At 37.3% G+C, this 22,716-nt stretch overlaps 1 protein-coding gene across 4 annotated transcripts in view; it reads right to left on the bottom strand.

The window, feature by feature from the left end:
- The window catches only part of LOC135469602 (probable nuclear hormone receptor HR3), a 67,902-nt gene that overhangs the window by 15,961 nt on the left and 29,225 nt on the right, over nucleotides 1–22,716 (bottom strand). For 3 of the 4 annotated variants that reach the window (XM_064748101.1, XM_064748100.1, XM_064748099.1), the window contains exons 3-4: nucleotides 8,586–9,022; nucleotides 5,255–5,396 (exon numbers count right to left, since the gene is read on the bottom strand). In XM_064748101.1, coding sequence (XP_064604171.1) covers nucleotides 5,255–5,396; nucleotides 8,586–9,008 — 565 coding nt within the window. In that variant the 5' untranslated portion in view covers nucleotides 9,009–9,022. Of the gene's footprint in view, nucleotides 1–5,254; nucleotides 5,397–8,585; nucleotides 9,023–19,122; nucleotides 19,453–22,716 lie in introns of those variants that run through there. The other variant, XM_064748098.1, reaches the window with a different exon arrangement.

Raw genomic sequence — 22,716 nt, forward strand, 5'->3', positions numbered from 1 at the left:
TTGGGGTCAAAGAACAGAATGCCCATCTCTTATCATTCAGTAGTGAGGCTATATTTAGACCTGTCATTGAGAAATGTGACTGGATACTGGTGCTTGGACAGAGACGAATAATATCCTGCCTTGTAATCCAGTGGACAGAAGACGGACTGCTCTTTGGTACTATACAAACTAAGTGTCTCATCTTATTACTAACAAACAGTGTCTTCCTAATCGACATCTTAAGTAATAACAATAACAGCACAGCTCAGTGTTCTGGTCAGCTTCCTTAAACCTGAGGCCAAGATACTTAAAATCTCATTCCCACTACCTAGCCTTTGAGTGTATCTCGCCCTGCAGAACAATGGGACTTGTTTACAACATTATATGACAATGTAGGGGTTCAATCAATATCGAACACCATGGTCATTAACAGGAATACAAGTGCTGCACATGGGTAGCCTAATGGTGTTTATTACAGCCAGCAAAGTGGTACCAGTCCTACTTGACCTCTGCTCTTGAGGTATTTATATACTTGACCTATACTAATAACTAAAGCGCATTTTAAACGAAGCCCTTCTGATGAAACTAATTATATCATACTATTTATAAACTTGCACACTGTAAGTCTGTATACCCTATTAAATTCCTCAACCTTCTCGCAGACGAAAAATCAACTTTTAGAGCAATTTATGCACACTTTCATTTGCTTTTGGAGACAAAACTGCATTGGTTAGATTGGCCATTTTCAAGGCTTCACAAAAAGTAGAATTGTATCAGACTACACCCAATACTGTCTTCATGGTGTGCTTGAATAAACACCTTGCAACCATGCACAAAGTATTACTGAATCACTTTGTGTGGAGTAGTTTTTGTGTTTTGTCACTATAAAGAAACACATAGGTCTTAACTGGCAGATTGGTTCCATCCCTTACACACATAGTTATCGCTTAAGTAAAATATATCAAACTGTGTGCAACACTTGCAAAACAAAAGCATCACAAATGATACAAATCCTCACCTCCAGCTGTTCGTAATCTAAAGGAGTGCAGTGTGACATTTTATATGACAGCAGACACTACAATCTGGCAGGAGGGATCCATCTCATTGCAAACAACTCACCTTAAATTAATTAGACATCCATACGCATAGATTTACTACAGCTGTTTGTTAAATAAATTGTTATGCATACAATCTGTTAATGGTTTTACCCTCTCTGGATGTCTCTGGTCAAACTGTGAACCAGCAATTGGGCTGATCAGTAGAAGAGTATACAAAACAACTTTATGTGATTGAACAGGACTAGCTCATTAAGGTGCATGGTTATCATCAAATCTGCAGAATTTACAATATTTCCGTTATTAGATGCTGTGTGTTGTGTACACAAAGTTTTATGACGAATGGGCCAGGAAATTGGAGTTAAATCAGATCATAACAAAATGTTAACCAGACACAAAGACTACATTGGAGTGGGGATAATAATTAAAGGCTGCAATATTTCACTGTTTTCACTTTCAATGGTGATGAAGGCCTTATAACTGTTCACTATAATTCCCACCTGAAGTTTTTTTAAATTTTGAGTGAGTGAGTGAGTGCTTGGGGTTTAACGTCGTACTCAACAATTTTTCAGTCATATGACGATGAAGGAATCATTAGGGTGCATGTATGTATAATGTGCCTCCTTGTTGCAGGACGGATTTCCACCGCTCTTTTATTTAGTGCTGCTTCACTGAGACGACTTACCGAAGGCAAGTAAGCCGCCCCGCCCGAGCCATTATACTGATACGGGTCAACCAGTCGTTGCACTATCCCCTTCATGCTGAACGCCAAGCGAGGAAGTTACAACTTCCTCTTTTAAAGTCTTAGGTGTGACTCGATCAAGGATTGATCCTGGATCTACCGGCCCCGAAGCGGACGCTCTACCAACTGTGCTATCCGGGCCGGTTGTTTAAATTTTGAATTGGTATACTGATGTAAATAAGAGTAAGAAATGTAACTCAATCCAGTTAATTCAAGCAAGTTGGAAATTGGGTTATTTCCCTTTCAATCTATTGAAGCTCTCTACACCTGTAATAATAGTAACATACAGGTGCACTTAACTCCTACACAAAGAGATTTATTTTATTGCTATATAACTGTGCTACATCTATGGGAGGCATTCATTGTACCAGCTAGCTAGCCCTGTTGCTTAACAAGTGTTTGCTATTGGTGATCATGCAGTGAACATGCCAAACATAGAGGGTTTTGTTTTCTTTTCATTATGTCAACATTTACTTGCTCCTGTGTAAAGCAATAAAAGTTCAGGAAGAGTCCATGAAATCAGTCACCATAACTGACAAAATACAGTAAATAACCTAAAATTTCACCCCAAAGTTGCTCACTTTGCCGTATACACAGAGTTCTAATGAACTTTTGAGTGGTGTTCAGATGTTTGTTTGGGAAGTAGGGTGACATCCTACTGGTAAAAATGCACACAAAAAGGTAATATTTGATGACATTTACTTCCCTCTAATAATGCACTTTTTGGAGCAAAGTTTTATGTTAATTTACAGACATGAATCTACCCACGATCTACAAAAATTGCATGTCGTCATCAGCAATGTGACATTATAATGGTGTCAATCAATGACATTGTGTCTTTTCTCTCTGTACATATTCTTGTCATTCATAAAAATATAACTACAAGTTTTAATATCTTATAATTCGGTCAAATTTGAATTTTAAAGTTTGCTTCCCAGTACAACTAACTGATGTTGCTGACTAAAAAATAAATAAATAAATACATGGGTTATTGAATGAATACGTGCCAATGTGCACCAAATAAACACAGAACTAATCCATTTCAGTGCACATTCACCCCATAAACTATAATTATGCAATGGTGATGAGTTTTTTATGTGGGGGAAAACAAGGGATCTTCATAGATGGTTATGCAAAGTATCATATGAGCGTTGTCAAACCTAGACCCAGTCAACAGTGACAGTAGACCAGAAAGATTTGAAGTCTTAGCTTTTACTTGTCTGATGTATTTATTTATCTGATTGGTGTTTTTAGCCATATTCAAGAATATTTCACTTATACAATAGCGGCCAGCATTATGGTGGTAGGAAACCTGGCAGAACGCTTGGGAACCCACGATCATCTATTGGCTGCTGGCAGACCTTCCCACGTACAGCCTGAGAGGAAGCCAGCATGATCATCACTTTGACAGTGCATATAGATTATCGGACGTATCTCTGTCGTCACTGCCATATCAATAATATTGATAACGCTGATAAACTGTTACGTAATATTGAACTCTATTGATTAGTATGACCAGGTGGTGTCTTGATTGTTCATTTCATCAGCTTTGCACTGAATGTAAAAGGTATATTTCTCTGAACTTCTCCATGGTAATACAGGAGTATTGATACACAGTATGACTTGAGTTGAAACATTACAGTAAATATAACCATGTCCTTGACAAATACATCTCACCTGAGCTAGACAAAAATGCCTTGCTTTAGCCTCCCCAACTTACAGGTACAGGTATTTTCAAATGCATTCAGAAATCAGCAAACAATATCTCAAAATAAACACTACTCAAGTGCTGCCTATGAACAAGTCACAACACAAAAAATGAAAGTGTCAACGTCAATGTTTTTTCTGTGTTCTGTAGCCATGCTAAAGTCCAGACTACTGCATCATTCCAAGATATATGATCTAAGATGCTCAGAGAGCAGGCAGACAGGCTTGTCTTCCTCGGTCAGGGTGTATTGACAATACACAACACAGGCATCCCATGTGCTTTTCACGTGGTAGCTGGGTAGATGAGGAGCTGTTATACAGTATGTAGGTCACCTTTATAATGGGTCAACGCCACATGCCTTAATTCAGCCAGATTCTCCAAACTACTGTGCAAGCTACAGAGGGAATAAAGGGTAAACAAATATGTCCACAATGTTACCTGTCTGCATGCTGCTAATGAAGAGAACTGTGAAAATTGCAATTAGCGGAGAATGGCCAGCATAGATGCATTATAATATACTTTATGTATAAATGCAAACATGTATCTGGCACATTTTCTATGGGTATTGTGCTAGACTGTTCTTGTGCTAGACTGTTAAGTTATGCCTTAACCTAGTGGTGGTAGCAGCTGTACACATGCATATACCTGTATCGGTATATATGCACACAGACATATATAAGGCCTCATCCACTAGACTGCCTGCAAGTATGCAAGCAAAGCTAACAACTCAGTTAATCAAATATAAGATATTCCTGCCACTCTCACCTGACTCAATTTATGGCAAACAGTGCCGACAACAAATGAATTGTGTATAATGAAATGAGAAGTGAGGAGTTGACTACATGCAAAAATAAAACCTTATCATTCTAATATGCCATAATTATAGGACTTCTTGGTGTCCATACTGCTGGCAGTATAAATAAATTTTAAAAAATAATAATACAAGTGTTTAAAAGTGGTCTTTCTAATTCCATAAATTAACTGGCTAAAAGACGCCTCAGAAGCCTAGTGGTTAGCACACTAGCTCAGCCTCATGTCCCAATGCAATCTCTGCAAGTCCCCTTCATGCTGGCCTCCTTCCCACTCGTAGTTGTGAGAAGGTCTGCCAACAACCTGCGAATGGTTGTGGGTTTCCTCCCACAACTGGATGCCGTAATATAATTAAAACAATCATGAAAACATTGTTAAACACCGTTCAAATAAATAACTGGTAAAAATGCCCTCAACAAGGTGATTGTTCTTGTAGAGAAATCTTGTTTTACAGTGATTATCAGATGGTGCAGTTTTACAATCATTCATAAAATATTTGTGTATTGAACAAGTCATGACCATCAATTAGTCAAGACCAATAAGGTGATTCAATCATTTCATGTCTTTTATCTGTTATCTCACTACAACAATAATATATAACAAAATAACATGATATAGTTATCACAGTCACTTTAGTTTTTTTTTAAATTTCCCTTTGGGTCACCTTCAACTATCTGACAACCTTAGAAATACATATATTTGGTGTACATGAACATTTAAATTTTAAAACTGTTACCTGCAGCTTGTGAAACTTTATTTATACGAATTTAATGTTCTTTGAATTGACGTCTTAAATGACTTATTTGTTGATCCAACAGAGTCACATTCATGGTTCCTCTAGCACCTTTGATCTCTAACCAAACTTTACTGCCTCTCGCTTGCTGTCTGAGAACAATGAAAGGCAATCCTGTTGCTTCCATTGTTTCCATGGCAACTGACCGGTGAAGAACTTCAACTCACCTTCTCTGGACATTCCCACAGTAAAGCACTTCTTTAATCTGCAATACTGGCAACTGTTTCGTGTGAATGGTGTGATTTCACACTTCTCATTGTTTGAACACTTGTGGGTCATCCCCTGGGTTATACAGCGTCGGAAGAAACCCTACAAAAGACAAAAACATGTTTTTGCTTTCGAAAAGAAATTTAGAAAGCTACACCACTTGAAATGACTAAGTTTTCCTGCACATAAATAATAACCAGCATAATAAACTTTATTTAGTACAGTACACAAAAGATTCCTTGAATTTAAAGACTTTTTACAACTACCTAAACACATATTTTTGCAACTTAGTCTCACATGATAAATTTAAAGATTTGATATGATGGTTTTCATAAATGCATGGCACGATGAAAATTAAAGTAATCCTCATGATTGCTTTATGAACCCATCCTTCCATACATTTTTCTCTCACATTCATAATCTTAAAAGGAAAGAGCATATTTATACAAACATTACCCTAAATGGAAGAACTATACTTAAGGTTAAATAGAATATCATTCCATACAGTTTGTATAACACATTCATTTAAGGCACAGGCTGTATAAATGTGTTCTTTTCTTTCAAGCCCTGAACACATCAGTGCTATTCTAGAATTGCTGATATACCCTGACTTGGGTTTTTATTTTACAAAGATGTAGAAAGTTGAGAAAGCTCATTTTTTCATTCCGTCATTTATCCAATCCTATTTTTATACCTTTTTATAATATAGATATACATATATTATATATTTATGTAGAAGCATAAATGTCCAATTTTTTTTTTTTTTTTTTTATAATAGATGCAGTTTCACGCTGTATATGAGTTATTCCAAGGTTATGTGTGCTATTTGGTAAGTAATGTGCTATTTGGTAAGTAAACAAAGTTCACATTTTCAAACCACTGGCAATCATATAGGCAGCTGTTGCACAAAAACTTGGACAAAAAGGGGGAAAGAACTGTTTTCTCGTAAAACATAGATTAATGCTGCAGATGCTTGCATTTGGTAAATGTAGATTATTGTAAATATCTAATGTTCACCCAGCATTATTAAAGCATGGACAGTAACAGGTCAGCATATGGCACTTCATGGCAGCCTTACAACAACACAATGCTACAACTGGGGTGAAAATATATAGGTCCTTTGCCCACTGGAATCAAATATTGTAGAGTATCATTTCATAAGGACAATTTTGTGTTCCAGAGATAGTTTTATATTCTCAGCAAACAAATAAAGTTAGAATTAATTTAGTTGCACAATTCAACAAAAAGAAAAATACACAACCAAAAGAAAAACACATTCAAAAGAAAAACACAACCAACGAAAAACCATCTAGTTTGAATTCCTTTGGTTTTTGAGCATGATCAAGCCTTAGAGGCAAGCAAACAATACTTGCTTATCAATAATTATAATAACAAAACTCTATTCTCATTTACACTGCTTTCTTTATTTGAAGACATTATCATCAATATTCATCTCTTAGAGCTCTGCCAGTTGAAATGCATTGAGGATTATCTCTGGTACATTTGGTCAAGGCATGACCTTGAACGAGGTGTACTCTTGGAGATGCAGACATGTTTAGCAGATAGAACTGACCTTCTAACCTATATACTCTGAGGAGTCGAGAGATATACAGCTTTACCTTAAATCTCTTAAAAAGAAGTTCTCACTGGGTACTGAATACAGAATTCATGAATGTTAAATGGTGATTTTCTTAAAACAAGTGTGTAAAGTTTTACATGCATGTACAGAAAAATTATTAATTAAAGCACAATAAATTAGTATGCCAGCTGCATGAGTATAACAAAGTGTTCGTAAGATCCCCCATATCCTCTTCTTCCTAAGAGTTTTATATCACACTGTATGCTCACAGCAAGTTGTCCAAGAAAATCATTTTTTGGAGAAAGACGCCTTCTTGGTTTTCAATGAATGTGAATGGGCTGCAGTTTCCACAATGACATTTGGGCTACAAGTTATGACAGAATGGAATTTTGTCCCTGAATATGGTAGACATATAGCCAAATGGCTGTTTCTGCAGACAGTGATGGCTGGGATTCTATTTCCAAGAGTGCAAGTTGTTCATGCCCCATTGTATCAATGCAGGTCACAAAAGCCATATGAACTGGTTTAGTGTGAACTTTCTCTAATTTGACATTGCAATATACTGGACCATCAAGAGGAGTACAGAGAAGTCTTTCTAAACATACCTTCAGACCCCTTAAAATATCCAAGGCCAAACACTTAAGTGCAGCCAACACATGAAGCTGGGGCTGGTTTCATGACGCTTACATAGTGTTAAGTCACTCTTAGCTAAGTGCACTTTATATCTCTACAACATGCATAGTGATGGTAGTTAAGGGCTAACTTAGTTAAGTGAGCTTCATAAAAACCGGCCCCAGATCTTTACTTCAAAGCAAGCCTTTTTCACTTGTTCACAGTGACATGCACAAAATAACGGTAAAACTGAGGCAATGGTAAATAATCAGATGTATTATAATCGCAATATCTCTTCTATGCCTTAACATATTTATATATTGTTAAATATTGCTTGTTTTTCGTATCACTAAATATCCACACTGCTTCTGACAAAATTTAAAGGACTAGTTACAAACACTTATTTTTCCTTTTGAAGGTTAACCACACTAATTAATATCATGGTGGCATCAAGATATGGCAGCCTGGTCCCAATGCGGACATATGTATAAACTGATGACTCACTGAATAATCTTTCCAAGCACACCACACAATTCACAGCCACAGTTTTTTCATACTGCACCAACCAGTCACTGGCCTATCTCCTTTTGTTGATTGGTAGGTATTAATTAATAATGACTTCACGCAGGTTTGAAGTCAGTCGACAGTTTACAGACCTCAGTGAGCGGTAGATCTATCCAGGTTTACCTAAATGTTTGTTGTGATTTGCGCTATCACAATTAAGCAATAATAGGCTCTAAATCACAAAGCGATTTTAGACTTAAGTCAAAATTTATATCAGTAAATTTTGTATGTGCCTTTCAATTATTTCGGCTGAAATTTGTTGTATAATAACACCCAGAATTTACCTTGCAAAGCAATATTTTGACCTTGTTGCGTAAGAAATAAAAATTTTAAACTGATTTGAAACTTTAACTTAAGTCTACGATCACTCCATGATCCCTGGGCCAAAATTTGTTGGACAAAATTTGTGGGACGTTTTCACACAAGATGCTTTAGTACTGTTATGAGACAAGCATGACTTTATGGAGTTAAACATCATACTGCTCAAAAATGTACCATCAAAAATACAGGTAAACATTCCTGTGTTGCTTTCTCACCTTGCACCCCTCACAGGAGTCCACACCATAATGAAACCCAGAGGATTCATCACTGCAGACTTTACACTGTGGTGACTTGGTTCCATTGGTGGAGGAGTGGGCAGCGGTCAGTTTAGGTCCTGTAGCGACAGATACGACTGCTGGGGTGCTGAATTTTGTGGCACTGGCAGCAGTGCTGGGGGCTGGGCCTGTTGAAAAAGGGGTCAGACAGAGTGGCGAAGAGGTCACAACTTCATTGATGACTTCACTCAAGTTCGATCCACTGCAGGACATCATTGCATCTGGGTCTGGTGCCTCCACCTTGATTGAGTCTGCAATGCTGTCCAACATTGTCAGTGTCTGTGTATCATTGTCCATGGAAAATGACAACATGAGCTGTGGCATGTCATTCCTGTCTAGCACATGGTCCATGGTTGGCCACATCAGCTTCTCCACCTCTACAACACAGAATTTACATTAGCATTTTAATTCACAGAATTCATCAACAAAGATACAAACGCTTGAGCCCTTTCAATACATAGGTAATAGACTCCATCATGTCCCCGAGGGTCTCCCTGCGTAAAATCTATGGCATTTCACCTGGGAAATCCAACATGACAGAATGAACACCTGGAATGTGTACAGCATGCAAAACTGCATTACTTCATCAAATAAGGACAGGCAAAGGCAAAAACAAAAATATTGAATAATATAAATAATTCTACATGAATTTTTTTTTTTTTTGAGGCAAATGAAAATCATAAATTTTTTCATTTGGTTCTGATCAAAATATTACTGACATACATGTAATCTCAGGCACATGAAGTTGCTATCTGTGTAAAGATACCCGGAACTGGCTGGTTGTTATTATGAGCCTACTTCTAAAATACAACTTAAAGACCTTGAACTTACAGGACTACAAGAATCAAAGACATACCTGATTAAATATGCACAATACTGACATCTTTACAATTTTATGCTAATTGTATGAAAAACAGGCTCACATCTCAATATAGCAATGTAATAGCAGTCCAAATATAAACAAAATTGCCCATATCATAAACCACTTACAGCGCGATGGTTTTCAGAAACTTAAATTTGTGGAAAACCAGTAAAAATGCATCACAGAGGAAGCATCTGTTCAATTTCCATCTGATCAGTGCTATGTCAAACACTGTGACATTTGCCTGAAATGCTTAGTGCTGTTGAACCAGGATGTTATATGCATCACCCACATCCTATAATTGAAGTGCTGTTGTTGTGCTAGCACCTCGCTCTAGTCATACAACTTATACACTCATCACAGTGACAGCAAGTGTGTATTTCTAATAAATATATGTAACATAATACATAAAAAGGCAAGTAAAGCTAATATATGACAACATGTCACTCCTGATAAGCAAAGTGATAATGTACAGTAGTAATCCAGATGTTTGTTCAGTTACAACCAGATAAATATTTTCAAAGCATTTCAAAACAGTTTCAAAACAGTTCCCATGTACTGTAAATCTTCAACCTTTTCAACCATTAAAGCACTTATTTTAGTGGAATTTATGCATACAATTATTTTGAAAATGATGCTAAAAATGATTTGTTTGTGTCACTTAAGATGCAAGTTATATAAAATGAGTCAAAATTATTTCTCAACACCCCACAGTTCTCGAAAATGCTTCAAAATATTAGTCGCAGAGGCAGATGAAAAAATACTCAAGAGCTTCCATTACGCATACATGTACTTCAACCCAAATTTTACTGCACACGAATATGATTTTTAGGCATAGAAGAAACATAGGTTCCTTGCAGTTTCATTAACCATGGATTTTCACACAATTACAATCACAGATTAATAAATGATAAACATTATATATAAACAGATCCAGTTTCACTTCCCTATTTTCTGCCATCACATTTATCTCAGTGAATATACTTTCTGTCACACAACAGCAGAAGTATCAATCAGTATATATATATCAGACAACGATTTATCAATCTGCATATTACCCTGACATCATCAATCTTCTTTTTACCTCATAACTGTCAAAACTGTCTACAACCACATGTATTGCAGCAAAAACATTCTAGCAAAGTATGAAATTATAATTAATCATGAGTGTATATTTGTAAAACAAAATACCTTATTCGCTCAACCTGAAGCCTGAGCACATATATAAGGGCGTACATTTAGGAAGGCTGTGGATCATATGCAAATCAGAATTCAGATACATACTCTGCCTTTTCCTTCATCTAAATGTGCACTGTTTGCTCAGTCATGACAGCCATTGAGGGCATGGAGAGGTTAACAGATTATGATCGATGCTTAAACAGAGCAGGATATTAACAAGGACACTTATCAATGACACAAGGGTCTGCGTCAGGATGTGGCAACCAGCAGAAACGTCATTTCCCGTTTCATATCTTCATGCGCTAACACTTCCTGAATCACACCTTTCTAAAGAATATTGTGAATTTAGCAAAACACAAAACTGAAAAAAAAAGACAACATCTGAATAATATTATATGCAGGAGGAACCCATCCCTTCACATATCACAAATAACGTCATGAGTGCTTAAACCGTCTGATTGAATGAAGAGGGGACTGTCAATGTAAACAACATACCACATGAAGAAAAGCGCTTTCAGTTCTCAGTCTTTGTACTTGATCTGTAGTGGTTTATACCTGTACCAGTGTCTCCAAAATAAACGAGTTCAGCTGCACCTGAACCCAGCCATTACCACTGAAAAATTGTTTGTAACCACATCTGCACACAGCATGCACGGACCCTTCCTTAAACCCCTGTACAGAAATATGATTATATCCCTCACCCAGGTGTAGGTGTCTGCTTTTATATCTAACATGACAATTTTTTTTTTCTTATCTTTTATATCCCAACTCCTGAAATTTAAAACTCTTCACACTGAATACTTTCAGCGCAGACAACTTAGAAATTACTTCGTACCAGATAAACCAAGGAAAGAATTACCTTACAATTCTGCAAGAATAGCTTAGTATTCACACATATAGGCCTTAGACAGCCGCACCTGTTTTATGTATGGGTACAGTAAATGATGTCATACCTGTCATTCAAAGATGAATATAATACATGTTCCTAAACGCACCTGGTCAGTGTACTTAAGGCAGTGAGTCTGCACACATGTTCTGTGATTTAAGACCTAAGACACATTTGGTTAGACTGAATGCACATCAGAGACTAATAGATTTATAAGCTGTTAGTACAATAATATGATGTAAATAATTAGTGTGACCTATACCAGATATAAACATCCAAAATTTCACATGAAAATAAAACCCTGTATTTGGAGGTGAACACATAATTTTCTTTGCTCAGCTTTCATTTCGATTCTGAAGCCATGCAGTGAGGTGCGTTCGTTGACCTCTGTTTAGAAATCTAGAGTATTGTAAATGATCCGCAAGAATACACTTGGCATCTGAGCCCTGTTGACCAGTTCATGTCCACTGAGCTTGGCCAGCTTAAACCAGACCCAGCTGACAGGAATTTAACCTTTCCCAATGAAGTGGGTTTAGGTGGAGAGAGATTAGACGTTCCAGATTAGCGGGGGATTTTTAATTCTTCACCTTCGAAGGAAGCCATCAACTTCTCCTGTATTAACACAGCCGAAAAGCAACAATAAGGCTTAACAGAAATATTTATCTACATGTCGCTGAAGGCTGTTTATATCTGCTCTAGAATGTGTGTAATACGGAATAAATGCAACATTATCTTTCAGTAAGAATCCTTCTCCTGCCCACTTTCAAGTCTCAAGACAAGAAGTTCAGACCACAGAAATAATGCGCCAGCTGAAATTCTGAAACATACACTTCCAATGAGCATTCACCCATCAATATCTGCATGTAATAATTCACCTAATTTTTCAGGTGGCCCAGCACTCTGTATTTTCAAAAGGCCAATTTACTATATTTGGCACTATTAGATCCACATGTTTTATCATACATATTAAGTGCATTTATGTCTAGGATGAATGTAGGAATAGTGTAAGTATGCTACCCAACGTACTTTGATGGCGTGATCATGAATCTGTTCTTATTTCTTTCTGGTAATGTATTCTGCAACAAGCAGCGATCAAACTGCGAAAAAGTGCAGCTTCCACCATATTTGGGGGTCATTTGACAGAAAACTGTTACAGCTGTAGAGCTGAAAATCTCTGAGTGCAATTCGCTATATGTGTGCTATGCGAGTGCCTAAATTCGATGAGGTATGATAATAAACACTAGACGTGAAGAGTTTACTAAGAGTCCACACAGGTAGTCCTTCCTTCAAATTATTATCAGGCTTCCAACATCCCCTTGGAAGACTATTGTTCTTGCTCAGATTACTTTTCCTCTCTGACAACTGTTGTTTTTTTTTTTTCATTTTACAAGAAAACTGTGTGTCACAGCTGTTAACTTTCTGTACATGTTCATTACCAAATCGCTTGGGCTGCCTGCTGGAGTGTAAAACTTCACCCACCTGTGGCCCACTTTTCGGCCATATTGGAGCAGCATGGAAATCAAAAAAAAAACTTGCTTCTCCAGAATCGCTGATCCTATTGTAATGAAAATTAATATGCATGTATAAGACTACTAGAGGTATCAGGATTGAAATGTGGAAGCTCGCTATTGGTCATTTCAATCATGTGATGACCTGTGGATGAATTCTGAAAAAAACAAGATGGCAATTAAATGCAGTTTGGCCTGCTGAATACAACCGTGGTTTCAGTTTTTTTCCTATGATGTATAGTTTTTCTTTTAATTGCAATTATACGTCATTTTTCAAATGTCACGTGATTCGATACCGTAATAGCTATGAAGCTGAAAACTAGTCAGTAGATAAATCAGCCACAGATTTTCTTTTTTGACTGGTAGGACCACACAGCTACGACTGATAGTTTTGCCGTTAAAATGCGTTTAAAAACTTGTTTTTTTTTTTATTCATAGTCAGCTTGTAAAATTGCAATATCTTCAAAACCCATAAAGGTAGAAAAAACAAACTTGGCATTTTTAATAGCCAACATATGAAGCTGCTTTTGACGTTTTGTGCTGTTTGGCCAGTCTTGTGATTTAGCAACCATTATGAATTTTATTGATAAGCTCAAACCATCTTTTTCCATAAATCGGCTGATGATCTTTGGATGAAATTTCACTTGCAAGTTTTGTGAGGTTCACGCTACATATATTGTACAAAACCTTTCTGTTTGGTATGCAAGTTGTGAAATAACTGACCAATGAAATTTCCTTAAAAGTAGGTCTATAAGTAAAAGTCTAAAAACTGCTCAAAACGATTAAATAAACACACTATCTAGTACTGCTTGGCGTCAGGATTACAAATCCGTAAGAATTATTTTTGTACTTGGTATAGTTTTCAGGTAATGACCGAAAAAACATCAAAAATATAGCTGCTAAAAGCAGCGATGTCTGTGTTCAAGCCAGTATTGCCGGCCTGTGTTGTGTTACTTCAGGTTACCTTGATGGAATGCATGTATAGATACATAACCATCTTAACAAGCAAGCCTACATTCTTCATAGTCATACAGAGTACATATATAGTGCTTTGCACTCAGTGATTTTCAGCTTTACAACTGTAACAGCTTTCTGTGACGTGACCGCTAAATATGGTGGAAACTGCATTTTCTCGCAATTTGATCACAATCTGTGACAAAACTATACGTCGCAGGAAAGAAATAAGACCAGAGTCATGATCAGGCCATCAAGTTAAATGTAATTCACTTGTTTGGAAAATTTATTGTCTAACATGGATTACCTTTATTCTTTTGCCCATATTAGACAACTGGGACCTTTTCAGAAGAGCACAGAACTAATAGAATGGAACGGCCTGTGGTGGAGAAAGTGGAAAGTTTTAGAGAGTGGAAGCTAAAAGCTGTGTGTACAGATCGCTTGGAAGCCGCATAACTGCATGCAGTTCTAGTTATTATTTTTCTTCTTTTTTGTGAAAGCTTTAAGAGCTGTAAAAAGGAAAAAGTTTTTAATGGCTGTTGAAATTTGGTGATTTTAGCCAGAAGGTTACAAGGCAAATTTTTGACTGTTTCTGGTTAACTCTGGTCACGTGACATGGCAGCCATCTTGAATTTTGATGAAAACCTTCAAAAGTCTTCAAGAACCAATAAACAGCTTCTTTTGAAATTTGATATACTTGTAGAGCGATCCCAGTTAGAGCAAGTTTGAAAAAATCTTGGACATGCATTAAAAACTTTGGAAGCTCGCCATTGGTCGGAGTTATCACATCATAAAAAGTGTCAAATTTTGATGTTTTCATGTATTCTGGTGTATTTGGCAACGCTGATTCTGAATCTGCTTGTAGATTTTGCCTATCTCTGTAACTTTTTGTGATATGGTCAAAAACATTTTTCAGTCATTTTACCTCAATCATTTTTTATTTATCTTTTTATTTCATTGGTGTTTTACACCGTACTGAAAAACATTTCACTTATTAAGGTGGGAGGAAAGTGGGCTGTGCCCAAGACCATCTGCAAGTTGCTGGAAAACCTTCCCACATATGGCCAGAGAGATAGCCAGCATGAGCTGGACTTGAACTCACAGCGACCGCATTGGTGAGAGGCTCCCGAGTCATTATGCTGTGCTAGCGCGCTAACCCACTGAGCCACAGAGGCCCCAGCCAATCATTTTTAATGCTAACACAGCCACAGTGTATGTGATTTGATATTGACTAGATTGCTTTTTAATCATTGGTTGACACAACAAGCTTTCACAATTTGGCCCCACAAATGTTCAAGGGCAATTCCTGGTTTCCTCCAGAGCGCTGCAGTATCTCTACAAGAAATTCTGATCAGTCCATAATTTACCTCCAATTCATCCTCTCTTATATGTATTAAATAAGTTTAGAATTTTATGGTTACATGTAACTAGCCACTTGTATATACATGTAAAAGCATGCCATGCAACTGTTGAGGGAAGTCCAGCAGATTTCCTCAATCATCTCATGGTGCATGCTGCTTAGGAAATAACCAAACCAAACCCACCTGTTGACATTCCAAGGTACAGACTTATCTACCCCATACTCTTCCAGGCATCAAGTACTTACATGTACAAATCTATATCAGCTGTCATGGAAACTTGTGACCTTTGACCCTAATCATCCATGAAAGGTCAGCTGATAATGACAACATCTAGGCAAACAGAGCGAAAATGATCCCTGTTCAAATAGCACTATATATTAACAGTCTTGACATATCAACCATATGGTGCCTGTAAATTTATGAATGTAGTAGTGGCACTGGGGTGGGGTGGGGGGGGGGGGGGTACAATTGGGGGGGGGGGAGGTATGATGGAAGAGTCAGTTTGAACTGAAAGTATACAGAGCCTCTTGTATCCAACAGGGCGGAATCTCCAGTCAATCAGGTTATGTGTTCCCAATTTCAATTCCAAATTTCCGTTCATCACACCTTTCAGCTGTTCCATAACGACGTCTTAATCCAAGGGCAGGGAAGCTTCGCATGGAAATTCTAAACAATGGCGTTTATAGTTTTCGTTGATTGTTGATATGACATTGACTCATTTATTGAGTGTGTTTGTGTGTGTGTGTGTGTACCCTTCAATGATTCAATCCTGTATTCTGATACTACCTTAACCTTTACATGACTTATTTTATCAAGAGGAATATGGTGTGACAGATAGCACCAATGTGACTACATACAAAGCCTGTCCAATCAGATTGCCTGTTCACATCCACACCTTGCTTGAGGTTTGTATACATATTAAAGTCATTTTTACAATTATGTACCTGGATAAGGTTGGTAGCTTCCACCAGTCTCCACCTAGCTTCCTCCAAATACAAATGCATACATATAAAATAATTCTTGAGTCTAAACATCTCAGTAAAATAATTTAAAGAACAACTGTAATAGATGGTGTTACAAAACAGTATTACTTGCATCCATACCTGCCAACACTTTAAGGTGAACAAGGCAACTCTTAACTTTAGGTTTCACCATTCACTTCACCTGACATTCATATGTTGCATGGAAGAAACTGGCATTCCAAAACATATCTAGAACTTTTTATTTCTAACACATTATTAGTGGACCAACTGTCTGTTTCTAATTTCTGTTTTGTACTAAAGTTCATTCAAACAGAACAAAAAATGTGCTAAATTCAGATAAAATCACAAAACATCTGAAAGACACAAATTTAATACTAACTACATGTATAACAGCAAATTTTGATCCACATTTAAGGTGTTCACATTTTTCAATCGAAGTGGCAAAAAACCCCGCCATCACATTGCCTTATAAATCAGAGACAAAGGCCTCAGTGATGGTTTGTCCACGAGGTCGTTAGGGTACAAGATGGTATTCAGCCGAGATTAACAAATCTATCAGCTAATGGAAAGTCCTTCATGTTCATAGTCAGGAAATATTAATGTAACATAACACATACATGGCTACAAACATCAATGAAACTAAGTTTTACCTAAGGGTGTCATGATTTGACGATGTTCATCTTTATCTGGGACGACATTTTACTCCATCCACCATAAACAGGTCATGCGTTACATGTATATAGGCACCATCTGCAAGCTTATTTTGTATTCTCTATTGCACCAGTCCACAGTCTCCTCCGTGAACATGTGGTCTTCGCATGGTTGATTCAGGTATCTTTTGCAGGTTTCATAAGGCTTTCTAAGAATCCAAATCTTGGTCAGAATTCTTGCCTTTTACACCAGTCTCAAGCAATAACGCACAACAACAACAACAGCCTCTCAATCAATTACAGCCTCAGCAGAACAAAGGCCATAAACAACACGAGATGATTTAGCAATCATCTTAATCTTCAGCAAAACATCCTCTTTATGTAGCACGTGCTTAGCATAGATAGCAACACCAGATCACCCTCACCCCTAACCATGTGAAATACAGACGGAAAACAACCTCAACATACCATTCAACAGTTTGAGAACAGGGCCGATTCACTCGAGAAACTTCCCCATCACGTAGTGTTCCATTTGTCCTACATTACACTAGCAGAAGTATACAGAGTTCAACCAACGACAACGTGATACAAGTTGTAATATTGTGAAGAGTCAGGTCTATCTGCATGGGCCATGAAAAAAAGCACAGCACACTGTGATGGTTCAGTGGGTAAGATGGGGTTTACTAAGGGGGGGTTCTCAGCCTCGATTCATCAGCATGGCTACGAGTGGCCCACATGTTGCTGCGTCCAAAAGCCAAGCATTGTATTCCCACTACATGTAACTTCACAGCAGCAGAAATGAATACAAGTTAACATACATTGATCAACAAAAATTTCCAGTCCCAAGGTTTAAATTTTCCTCTGGGGGGCAAAACATAAAGATCTGAAGTTCGTGAACCATTTAGCAATAAATGAGTCAATGTCATATCAACGATCAACTAATCCATGCCACGTAGCTTTGTTATGAGTAGTAAGCTCATTATTAAGACATGAAAGTCAGGTAAGGTGTGGCTGTCTAATCAGACATACACGCATAAAAATGCAAGAATTTGAACCCATTGACATGAGCATGATCATTATTTCCACTGCTTATCTCATCCTGTAATGGCAATATTAAGTTTAACAATGTCATAGGTTGCAAACGTTACATATATTGTAACACAAAGAGGTTAGCAGGTGCACCTGAATAAAAAATGTAAGTAAACACAACTAAAGTACTCTGATTAAATAGTCACTAGGATGACATCTGGTTATCTTTTACACTTTATCGTATACTTCTGTACAGTTTTAAACTAGGGAATTTGTTTTTGATGTGCGTGTTCAAGGAGTGTACACCAGTATTGTTAATTGGTGAAAAATTGTTATATTGATGCCCAAAATATATAATTATAAACTTCCACACCAAAGAAGAATGGCTTCTTGTTAATTGACAGATTAATTAACTAATTCAGTTACACATGCCTAACTCTCTAGCCTCACATAAATGGCTGCAACACTTTATTTACTGTCTGTGTCATTTACAATTAAACCTTCCACATTTCATTTCCCATGTGTTCCACTGACAATACTACCAGCTGGTCTTTGACAATGTCCAGATTTTATTATGGTACCGAAACAACCTCCTATATTAAAGCTGAAACTTGCCTTGTAAGTTACATGGACAGACTTCAATACAGCCGTACAAACATGGGATAGCCATATTAACTATACACTAATGCCTGTAATCTCAACACGTACTTACATGTATACAGCCTACAACATACATGCAACAAAGGCCAGTCTTCTCTATAATGAAGCAAGTCAAGGGTGAACTGGAATACCCCTTAACAGCTTTACATAAAGACAGCAAAGCATTGCCTGTAGCAACAAAAACTTGAAAGTTGTGTATATATAAATACACATTGTGAGCTCCATGAAAATAAAGACCAAAACTCCCCTCATTAGCCAGAGAGGTATCACCTGGATCCATAAATCATTTGAAAAAGGCCAAATTTCAGCATTCCTATTATCACTGCCAGTTAAATAGTCAAGATAAAACAACAGAGAAGGTATGTTCTCTGAAGGAGTTACTGAATACAAGAGAAGAAAACTTACCCATAGTTAAATTCATAATGATGCTGAGCATATCATGCAGAGGTAGTTCTTCAATGTAAATCCTCTGTGGCAAACTTATAAATTTAATGCAAACATTGCCCAGAAAAAATTGCCAAGCCAATGCACTCCAAACAGGCTAATGCTGATACGAATAAGTAATAACTAAAGTCAACTTAAGTTTGGTGGGCCCAATTCAATATACATGTACACTAGAGCAGTGCTCTACACCTACGTTATTCGCCGGAGTTTTGAAGTAATACTAGTGATCGGTGTGTGGGATTAAGAGGAAAAGGCTTAAATTGGGTGACTGACCTCATTTCTCCATAACTATAGACTGTTGACTGCTAAATAAGCGCGGGGAGTACGGGGTGGGGGGGGGGGGGGGGGGGGGATTCACAAAACATACATGCTGTGACCTAGTGTAACTCTTCAATAGTTGAGACTGGAAGGTACTGGGAAACTTAGGCAAGTCAGCTGACCAGCTCGACATAGTTATTGACCAATCCTGGTCCTGCTCACTTACAGGAGTCCAGTAAGATGTCACCAAATCACAGGGCCACTCCTCTTACCCAACACCTTCCCATAAACATTCACCACTGACTCCTAACTTCTACTTCCCCCCCCCCCCCTCCTCTATCAGTGCTTCCTTATTCTGCTTTTTAAGCTAAGAAACTTTTCCACAGCTTCCACAACACTACCCATTGTAGATGCAAGTTTAGCTTCTAAAGTTAGACTAACTAAAGTTAATATTTTCTTAAAACTTAACTAAGGAACATGACCGTCAGTCAATGCCAAACATTTTTCCGGACATAACTAAGGTTTCTTGCTAATCAGCATATTCTACAGTTGTCCACATTCACGGATCCTAACCTAACTGTCCAGTCACAGTCCTTGGGTGAATTCTCACATATTTCTTATCTCACTCATCGCACAATACAAACTAAGTTAAACTTGTGCCCTTTCTGTTGTTTCAAAAACCTTGGGACTACCAAATTTGGATTATTCTCTCTTACAAAACACCTTTATACTGCACTGAATACAAAACGAAAACAGGATCACACTTTGACATGTTTTGGTTCCTTGGTTCTGTTGTCTTTGTGGAACTTCATTGTTTTCCTTTTCTATGAGAAAAGCAAACTGACTTAGAGCATTTAATGTAAATAAGACCCAGGCTATATTCCTCCCCAAAACCGTATTCCACATTAGCATCACTCAAAGAAAAACATTAACGGAAGAGGAAACAGCTTTCAGTAAACAATATTTTCCAGCCTCCACATACTCCGCTTACATTTTCTCTTTGACAGCTTCATTTAATGTCACCAGGCTTGTTATCAAGTTTAATACGACAATGAGCACACTTGCACACATCTTGTGACTTCAGGCTGGACATAATTTCCTGAGAACACACACGTGAATGCAACTTGGTACACTAAATCTTAATCAATCAAATATTTCCACACACATATATGAATATGAAAACATCATACATTCAATAAAAAAGCCTGTATAGATTAAATGAAGAAAATTTGCTTCCTTTTCACTGTGTCATTGTGACAATCCATTCTACACAATTTTCTGTCTATTCCCTTGATGCCCATGAAAGAGGAGTTCCAGTAGTAAATTGTAGCCTCCACATACTGCAGTTTGGATACTTCAGAACTGATTGCACACTTTCAACTTCCCTGCGATGATATTTGTACCCTTGTACATAACATATACACATAGCATCAAGCTTCACTATTTATCTGTGAGTCAGCAGAGTTATGTACAGGAATGTCAAGTTTGACATCAGCGCCCTACTTTTAGCAAAGGTCTTTGTTCCATCAGACCCCTGCTCTGTACTTCCATAAAGAAATATGAGCACCGATGAGTATTGTGTAAATAAATGTTAAAGTCTACATTAATTTGGTATTAGTTTTTCTCTGACTTTGTTATTCTGTTTCATACGTTTACATACTTGATTTCCATATGCTCTTGCTGTGTGTATGTAAATAAGCCCACCAAAATTTTTGTTTCTGTAGCACAATCCTGCAAATGATTGCATAGCTGCAATGAAATGTAAAATACCGAAATGTTTACTTCAATATTTGGAGACTTTTGTGTTGTTCAGCTCTTTTCTGTCGTAACGCCTTCATTAAGGGCTATCCTGATTTCTTCAATAATCCATGATAAATGCAGTTGAACTCATGTTTGAATAGCACAGTCGTTTGAGACTCAAGCAGTTAAGGATATAAAGACATGAATGGTTCTATCAAACGTATATCTTGTTATTTCATAGCTAATGGCAAAAAGAAACAAAATAAATCATTGGACAAAATAATATAATTCTACAAGGCCACCACAAACACTGGTGATTTCACAAAACACATAAAAAATCATCGCTTATACCACAGCTTCAGAAGACCTCAAATATTATCTACAAGATTCTCCCCTTCCCCTGGTGCATCAATGACAAAATCCAATATTCCATTTAGGACTTATTTTTTGTTGATGAAGTAGAAATACAATTTACATGTGCTCAACGTAACTGATCAGGCGAGCATGTGGAACATAGTCCAACACTTCCCAAACACCAAGAAATGAGCAATATCAGATCAGGGAGCTTAATATATTGTATTTGATACATATCAACTGATTTCAATTCAGGCAAACAAGGCGTCAGATTATTAAGGAAATTGTGGCTATCATGAACTTTCAGTGATCTTGTCAGAATGCCTCTCTCTAAATCGGATTTTGTCTAGACAAAGCAATATGGATGATCAATGTGGCGCCTGGGTTCAGGGGCTTGTGAAGTCCCATCGCTTCAATGATTCTTACAAGGTTACCAGGCTTATGACATATTTAGTCCGTTAACAGAAGGCCGTCAGCCAATCACTGTGCCAGCGTTGTGTAGGCCTACATCGTAATTCTTTGCACATGCCTATGAAAGCCAACAGATTCTATTGGCTGTCTGAAGCACTGACAATTACTGCAAGTGTTTAAATTCAATAGTTCTCGGATCAATGCTAAACCAGGGCATGGAAATGTAAGCATGTAAAAAATTTAGTTCTCTCCGTAACACGCAATGTTTTAAAACAGCCATCTCAAAATGAAATTTTTTAGTTCCTCTTGAATCTTTTTTTTTTTTGTTTTCCTTCCCTTTAAAGTAGCGAAAAATTTTAACACACAATATCCCTTAAAAGACAAAGATGACATGCAATCAATGACTGTGAGTACATTTATCAATGCCACCAAACCCTGCTTTTGACAATCATAAAGTTAGCATATCAATATGCTAAACAACAAATCACACTGCATTCTGAACTTGAACTGTCCGTCCATACAGTACCCTAGTTCCTCAACCTTTTCGCATATGAAAGGGCATATGAAAGGGCAGCTTTAAGTGCAATTTATGCATGTTTTTAATTTGATTTTGGAGAGACAAAACTACATTGATTCCATTGTCACTGTGTTTCAGGGCATCACTAAATGTATAATTTTATACGTTTTAATTTTGCTTGAATAAAACACCTTTCAAACATGAGAAAAGATTGAAGAATTGCAGTAAAACTGCATACATAATTTCGTCATGATCAGACAATATTTGGAGCCGTT

Source organism: Liolophura sinensis, chromosome 7, assembly GCF_032854445.1.
Source record: "Liolophura sinensis isolate JHLJ2023 chromosome 7, CUHK_Ljap_v2, whole genome shotgun sequence".
Classification (NCBI taxonomy): domain Eukaryota; kingdom Metazoa; phylum Mollusca; class Polyplacophora; order Chitonida; family Chitonidae; genus Liolophura; species Liolophura sinensis.